Consider the following 8,746-nt stretch of genomic DNA (forward strand, 5'->3'; position numbering starts at 1 on the left):
TGGAGACAGGGTTATCACATACAGATAACATGGAGACAGGGTTATCACATACAGATAACATGGAGACAGGGTTATCACATACAGATAACATGGAGACAGGGTTATCACATACAGATAACATGGAGACAGGGTTATCACATACAGATAAAATAGAGACAGGGTTATCACATACAGATAGCGGGGAGGTTAGGGCATTATATACAGATAACATGGAGGTAGGGTTATCATATACACATAATACGGAGGCAAGGGTATTACATACAGATAACATGGAGACAGGGTTATCACACACATATAGCAGGGAGGCAGGGTTATCACATACAGATAACATGGAGGTAGGTGTTGGCAGCCGCTATTGCTGCAGAGCCGCGCCTTAAAGATGGCGCCGCCTGTGCGAGTCAGCAAAACCTGAAGAGCAGCAACACGCATGCGCCTACTTGTCATGGCCTACGCCCGAGGCATGTGCACCTATCAGATGGAGACACGAGTCTTCCAAGCGTATATAAGCCGCACTCTTGGGTTGGGGATTTAGCTCAGTGGTAGAGCACTTGCCTAGCAAGGGCAAGGCCCTTTGTTCGGTCCCCAGCTCCGAAAAAAAAAAAAAAAAAAGAAGGAAACGTTGAGGTGGGTTAAGGCCTGTGATTCTAGCTACTGGGAAAGCTGAGGCAGGAGAGCCTAACTGAACAATTATTTTGAGAATGGAAAAAGTATTCGGCTCTATTGCATAAGGCGCCCAGACTCCATGGTCATGCATAAACAGTTCAAAGAAGTGAGGAGGGCTGAGGAGAATTGACTTGGGAAGCTGAGGAAGTAGGATGTCTAGCTCAAAGCCAGCCTGCCTAGGGCAACACTGAAAAATATCACTTCAAAAAGGGGAAACCAAGGGCCTGGGGGATGGGCCGCCATTGGTGGAGCATCTGCCTCGAACACAGGAAGCCTCAGGGTCCATCCTCAGCTCTGTATCAGCTGAGCTTGGTTCCCCACACTGAGAATCGCAGTGGAGAAGGTCAACGTTCAAGGCCATTCTTAAGGACTTGGTGAGCTTGTGGTCAACCTGGACTACTGTTGATTGTGTCAAAACAGCACAGCTTGACATGGACACATTCGGTGTCCTGTGTGGTGTCAGATTTAGCAGGGCAATGTCCAACTCAAGAAGCTGGTAGGAAAATTACGTAACCAAGACTTTGGTGACGCTGACTTTTGAGGTTTTCCACCTTAGAGGAATGTCAGCCTCACACATTGGCACGCACACACACACACATGCACACATGCATGCACGCACGCACACACACACACACACACATATCTAACATCTGGGGAGTCTTCAGTTCATAGAGTACCCCAGTGTTCTTACCTCATTTTAGCCGCACCCCACCCATAGCAGGCTCCACACTTCACCAAGCAGAACTCTTTTTGTTTGTTTACAGAACTTAAACCTTAGTTAAGGACTGTTGAGGTTTTTTGTTTTGTTTTTTTTCTTTCTTAATTGGCTGTCCCTCCCCATCCTTCTATAAATAGAAAAGAGAGACAGGGAGTGAGTGTGGTTTCATTACTAAGGTAAAGACACTCGAGCTACACACACTTGATCCCTGAACATGAGATCTAAGAGGTTGAACGATTGCGGTTTCAGTCCTATATAAGGTAGTGCGAGACCATCTGCTTTGCTTTTCTGTCTGTCCTACAACTCTTTCTCCCCGCTTGATTTTAAACCTAAATCGGTGAGTAGCTGGTGGGCCTACCAGGCCATGAGATTTTCTTCTTCTCTGCAGGCACTGTATTAGACTTGGTGCTGGGGAGGAGTTTCCCCTCTGCTGCATGGGCTAATCTTCACAAGGGGTCTGCGAGCATTGCAATTCTCTGGCTGATGCATGACAGTGCTGTTGTGTTTAGAACATGACTAGTGTTGATTGAGGCCTATGGTGATTGATTAGGTAAGTATAATTTTTACAAGAAGACTGGACTTTAAGGGGAAAAAAAAACCCTTTTATTTGCTATTAGAATTTTAAAAGACTGGGCCATGTAGATCAGGCTGGTCTGGAGTTCACTGTGTCGTCAAGGATGCTCTTGGACTCTTGAGCCTCCTGCTGCTGCTAGTTCCTCCTCCTCCTCCTCCCCCTCCTTCTCCTCCTTGTCCTCATCCTCCTCCTCCTCCAGCCCTCCCCCTCCTCCTCCCCCTCCTCTTCCTCTTTCCCCGTCCTCCTCCTTCTCTTCCTCATCCTACTCCTTCATCCTCCCCTCCTCCTCCTTGTCCTCATCCTCTTCCTCCTCCTCCTCCTTGTCCTCCCCCTCCCCCTCCCCCTCCTCCTTCTGAGTACTGGGATTGCAAGTATACACACCATGACTGGCTTGGTCTTTTTTTCTTTTTCTTTTTCTAAACTTCAATTTTGGAGTGAATTCAGGGGCCATCATGTAGACAGAGGTGGCTGGAGTCTTTTCTGCATCTGGGTTTGGCTTGGTTCTCTGTCCCATTATTCCTAGGTGTTTATTGTCACATCTTAAAATTCTAGAGAGACACAGTGTTGGCTGGCGAGTGGCTGAGAGTGTGTGCTCTTCCCGGTTCTCTGTCAGTGTTGCTCACATCTTGTTTCCTCTGTTTGACCTGGTAGAAAATGAGCATCACGGACATCCTGAGCGCTGAGGACATTGCGGCAGCCCTGCAGGAATGCCAAGGTGACAGGGGCCTGGAGGAGCAGGCCATGGTGGCGCTGGGGCAGAAGGAGAGCGAGTTCCAGGGGAGCCTGGACTCCGGAGTGAGATCTTGTCTCAGAATAAAAACGAGGGGGTGTAGCTGTAGCTCAGTTGATGATAAGGTGTCTGCCCAGCACAAATGAAGACCTGGGTCGGTCCCCAGCACTGCGTAGACAGGTGACATACACTGGCATTCCTCACACTGTGGAGATGGGGTGGGAGGATCAGGAGTTTGAGATCAGAGGCTTCAGAGGGAGCTTGAGGCCCGCCAGAGCTGCATGGATCCTTGTCTCAAAAGCAGACAAACAAACAAGTAATAAAGGTGACGGACGGGGAAACCAGGAAGGCCCTTGGTTCCCATGTCCAGCAAAACAGCCAAGACTAAAACAGGAACTTTGCTAAAGGATGTGCAGAATCCGTCAGTGGAAATGCTTTAAGTTAGAGCACTAAATATGATAGGAGTTAGGAGACCTGAGTATGTGGTTGTACTTACATAAGATGAAAGGAATCTACTAAAGATTTATTTATTTATTATATTTATATCACACTGTAGCTGTTCAGACACACCAGAAGAGGGCATCAGATCTCATTACAGATGGTTGTGAGCCACCATGTGGTTGCTGGGATTTGAACTCAGGACCTTTGGAAGAGCAGTCAGTGCTCTTAACCACTGGGCCATCTCTCTAGCCCGAAAGGAATTTAGTAAAAGGGGTGGCTGGGAATGTAGCTCAGTGGTAGAGCACTTGCCTTGTATGCACCAGGCCTCAAGTTCAATTCCCAGTCCTGGAAGAAATGAAGTGTCAGTAGAAAAAGGTTGGATGGGGTTGTAGCTGAGTAGTAGGGTTAGCCTGAGCTCTATATAGTGAGTTCCAGGCTAGCCACAAACAAAACAAGAGTAAGTCAATGTACTTATTCTCTTAAGCCTGTTTGAGTCTGCTGTTTCCCACCAATCACGTGGTATTGTGAACTTGGTGTGTAGCCTGTTGAGTGAGGCAGGCTGGGGAAAACACTGAACAGAGCCGGGAAAGTGGAGGGATAAAAGGAAAGAGCAACCCAGAGCAGAGGGGACAAGGTGACATCACAGACCAACTAGGCTTGGCTCTCTGAGTCACGGGAGAGTCAAGTATCGTGCAGCCTGAGGGATGTTAGGAAAGTATTTCAATAACCTGTGTTGTCATCACCTGGGCACAAATACAGAATGTGACCCACTGAGCCTCAGAATAACCCAGTCTCTGTTCTTTAGACCCAGACACCTTTGAACCACAAAAGTTCTTCCGGACATCGGGCCTCTCCAAGATGTCTGCCAGCCAAGTGAAGGATATCTTCCGGTTCATAGACATCGACCAGAGTGGATACGTGGAGGAAGATGAGCTCAAGTAAGCTATGTACAGAGCATCTCGACATGTATGGATGGGGATGGGGGGTATGGGGGGTGCCCCATGTTTGCCCTGTACTTTCTCCATGGCCAGCCCTGGCTCTGGACGTTCATCTGAACTTCATTAAAGCGTGTAAATTGTTCACCCTTCTACGCACATGGGGCACTGAGTGTGGCACTGAAGACTGGGTACAAAGGTCGAAACAACAAAACTCTTAAAAATAGGTGTCTAGCATTGATTTCTATGGCAACAGAGACCTCTACTCCCTAGACCTTGACTGATGTTCATGGCTATCGGATACATCGGCTTAAAGGAGGGGAGAGAGGAAACAGGAAGGGGAAGGGGACAGTGAGGAAGCCAGGGAAGGGGGGGAAGAGGGACAGAGGAAGGAACAGAGAGCGCAGGCCTTCCAGGAGCTTGCTGCCAGCTTTTTGTGGTGCTGCAGGTATTTCCTACAGAAGTTCCAGAGCGACGCTAGAGAACTGACTGAGTCAGAGACCAAGTCCTTGATGGACGCGGCGGACAACGACGGAGACGGGAAGATTGGGGCGGATGGTAGGTCTCTTCTGCGTGCTGTCTAAGATAGGCTGGCACGGGGGCTGCTCACGGTGGAGGATGCCTGAGGTGGGGGGGTCTGAATTCTGATGAACTCAGTCTTTCCATCTGCAGAGCGAGAACGGGCAAGCATGCCAACTGCATAGACACATGGTCTCGCTGGGGATGTAGCTCATGGGTCCAGCATGTGCTTAGCACATCTGAAATTCATCCCCAGCACTGCCCACCCCTCAGCACACACCGATTCTGGGACAGGGCCGATGAGCTGGCTCAGTGAGAAACCATTACCAAGTCTGGTGAGCCGCACTCTTCTCCCTGGGCCGTACATGGTAGGAGGAGAAACAAACCCCCCAAAGCTGACTTCTGACCTCCGCACATGTACACACACAGTTCTGGAAGACGATAGCTCACAGCCCTAATCCCAGTACTTTAGAGGCTAAGATAGGGGTTTGAGGCCAGCCTGGGCAACATAAAGAGCTCAAGGCCAGCCAGGGTTACAGAGTGAGACTCTGTCTCAACACGCACACGCACACGCACACGCACACACACGCACGCACACGCACGCACGCACGCACGCATGCACACGCACATGCACACACATATGCATGCGCACACACATATATACACGTACACACGCGCACACACACACTTTTGTGTTACCATGATACAATGTAACTATGAACTAGTCACTACCTGTGAACCTGGAAAGAATGAAAGTCCCTCCTCAGATGAATGGATTAGCCGACCACTTGGTCTTCCAAACCATTTTTGTGAGGTGCTTTGCTCCAGTTTGAAAATAATGCAGGATTTCAACAAAGACAGCTTACTGCCCGTCAGTGCATGGCCCAGGAGACGGCTCAGTCTATGGTGTTTGCCACACAAGTGTTAGGGTCTGAGCTCAGAGCCCCGCCAGCTGTGTTAAAAGCCGGGTCTGGTGACAGCACCTGTGATAGCAGCACCGGTGGAGGGGGGATCCTGGAGACAGGTGGATCCCAGGGGGTTATCACCACCCAACCTAGCCAGTCAGCGAGCCTAGGTCCTGTCTTAAAAAGTAAGGGGGAGAGCAATTGAGGGAGATGATGGTGTTAACCTCTACCCTCTACATGTACATGTGTACACACATGCACAGACACATGTACACACACACCACCACCACCACCTTCACCATCACCACCACCACCACCATCACTACCACCACCATCATCATCACCACCACCATCATCATCATCACCACCATCATCATCACCACCACCATCATCATCACCACCACCATCATCACCACCACCATCATCACCACCACAACACCACCATCATCATCACCACCACCACCTTCACCATCACCACCACCACCACACACCACCACCATCATCACCACCACCACCATCATCATCATCACCACCACACCACCACCACCATCATCACCACCACCAACACCACCATCACCACCATCACCACCACCACCACCATCACCACCATCACCACCACCTCCACCACCACCAACAGTGACAATAAATAAACCACCCACGATCCACGGTGTCATCTATGTGCAGAGCCCCAGATTCGAGCATCATAAGCTTGTTTGATTTTACCGAGCTGCATACATTTCTGTTTAAGCAATGTCTCAGAAGTACTCTGTTTGTAGCACCAGTGAGAAGGAATGCAAAATGCTAAATTCTTAGTTCGTTTAGTTGGTGTAGGGTCTCCTGTACAGTCCTGGCTGGCCTTGAACTTGGTATGAAGTGGAGCTGACTGAACTCCTGATTCTCCTGCTGCTGCCTCTCTGGTACTGTGATTGCAGGCATGCAGCAACAAGCCCAACCTTAGATACTGAAAAACGCTGTCATAATCCACTATGGGAGTTAATGCAGCTTCCATAGCTACCCTAGATGAAATAGCTCAGACCAAGGAAGCTTGACGTACTTAAATGGAACTGTGAAGCCCAGCTTGGTGGCACATGTGTGTAACTCCAGCATTTGGAAAGCTGAGGAGTTTAAGGCCAGGCTTGGCTGCCTCATAAATCCCAGGCTAGCCTTGGCTGTAATTTACAAAAAACCACAACCCTGAAAGATGTCTAAACAGATAGAATGGGCCACTTAATGTAAAGCCAATCTCCATTTTCAATTTCCCTGTGTACCAGCCGGCTTCTTAGTGCCAGGGCTTTAGAGATGGTTAGGTGAAAAGGGTGCTTGCTACGCAGGCCTGAGAACCTGAGGTTGGACTCCAGCATCCATGTAAAATGCTGGGCCATGCACAGCCCTGTAACCCAGCGCTGTCGGACGTGGAGATAGAGAGGGAGCCGTCGTGGCTTGCTGTCTTCCAGCCTAGCTAGCTCCAGGCTCAGTGGGAGACCTGGTCTCAAGGGAACAAGGTGGAGAATAACAGTAGGAGGGCACTCAATGTCCTCTTCCATCCTTTGTGGGCTCCCAGCCATACACACACACACACACACACACACACACACACACACACACACACACACACACATAATCCCCATTCTCTCTCTCTCTCACACACACACACAATCCCCATTCTCTCTCTCTCTCTCTCTCTCTCTCTCTCTCTCTCTCTCTCTCTCTCTCTCTCTCTCTCTCTCTCTCTCTCTCTCTCTCTCTCTCTCTCTCTCTCTCTCTCTCTCTCTCCCACACACACACACACACACACACACACACACCTACACACACACATACATATGCGCTCTCTCTCTCTCTCCTCTCTCTCCTCCCTCCCTCCCTCCCTCCCTCCTCCCTCCCTCCCCCCTCACATGAAAGACTCTTGGTATATTTCTTTTAGTAATATAAACTTTGAAGGGAAGGCTAAGATTAGCGCTCAGTGAAGAAAATTCTGTTTCTACTCTGTTCTATTCTGTTGAATAATATAACAGCTACAGAATAGTGAAGGAAAACCTCCGTGTTCATTTGAAAGGAACCAGACAATACACCACTGGTTGGCCGTGAACAATTATACCAAATTTCTTCATTGCTGGAGAAAAATGACTGACTTAAGCTCTAACCCAAGGGGCTGTAGATATGAAGGTATTTGTTAAATGCGTGAGGCTGGGGTATGAGCTCAGCAGGTCTAAAGCACCTGCCATGCAAGTGTAAGGACCAAAGTTCAAATTCCCAGGGAATTCAAATGCCCAGGGAAATGCTGGGAGACGCTGGCGGCCCACCTGCAATCCCAGGCCTCACTTGAGAGGTGAAGACCGGGGATCCATGGAGAAAGCTGACAAGCTAGATTAAATGGATCTGTGAGTTCTAGGTTCGAGTGAGAGACCCTACCTCAATACATAGGGTGGAGAGCAATTGAGAAAGACCCTGGATGTCAACCTCTGGCTTCTGCCCGTGTACATACATGTGCATCCACACCCATGCACACATATACATCCCACACACCTGCACATGTATGTATCTGTGCACACACACAGATTATGTAGAGAAAGCAGCATATGTTGCTGCACAGGTTTGCAATCCCATACCTGGGATGTGGAGGCAGGAGGATAAGAAGGGAGGAGTTCAAGAGCATTCTTGGCTGTATAAGCTAGGCATTTGGCCAATGCCTGCAATACCAGCATTTTGGAGACTGGGGCAAAATGATAATCAGTTTGAGGCCAACTAGAGCTGCTGCCCAGGGAGACCCTATCTTAAAATGATGCAGGATGCTGCAGACTCTCTTGAGCTGTGCCACTGATGCTCACAGTATCTTTCAGGCACATCCTGAATGGGAGCACATGTCTCTGGGAATTTATTTCACCTTTCTCTTTCCTCTTCGGAGTTCTCAGGGCGATGACACACCTGCAAAACCCTGCACCACCTGCACTGAGTCTGTCCTCTCATCTTCTATTCTAGAATTCCAGGAAATGGTGCACTCTTAAGGCCCAAGTCTACGGAAGAGAGAGAGAGAGGGGAAGGGGCAAATCTGCCTGAAGGTTTCAAAAGCCCTGGGACTGGGAAGCTCCCCAACCTCTCCCGAACTACTTTACCGAGTCCCCCGAAGCCCTTCTGCACCGTGTTCCTTGTTGAGGGAATGCAATGGTTTGTGATGGTGGGTAGGTCCTGATAACCTCTGTAAGCCCCCTCCTCTGGCAGACAATGCCTTTAAAAACCACCCAATAAAATCATTTCTCGTCA

At 49.3% G+C, this 8,746-nt stretch overlaps 1 protein-coding gene across 1 annotated transcript; it reads left to right on the plus strand.

Annotated features, from left to right (window-relative positions):
- Positions 1-2,609: 2,609 nt before the first annotated feature.
- Positions 2,610-8,746, plus strand: LOC116885392 (oncomodulin). Its single transcript, XM_032886672.1, has 4 exons — positions 2,610-2,670; positions 3,932-4,064; positions 4,510-4,619; positions 8,465-8,746. Exons 1-4 carry the CDS (start codon positions 2,610-2,612, stop codon positions 8,488-8,490), a joined length of 330 nt encoding a protein of 109 aa, XP_032742563.1. The 3' UTR covers positions 8,491-8,746.

Source organism: Rattus rattus, chromosome 16 (genome assembly GCF_011064425.1).
Source record: "Rattus rattus isolate New Zealand chromosome 16, Rrattus_CSIRO_v1, whole genome shotgun sequence".
In the NCBI taxonomy this organism is placed as follows: domain Eukaryota; kingdom Metazoa; phylum Chordata; class Mammalia; order Rodentia; family Muridae; genus Rattus; species Rattus rattus.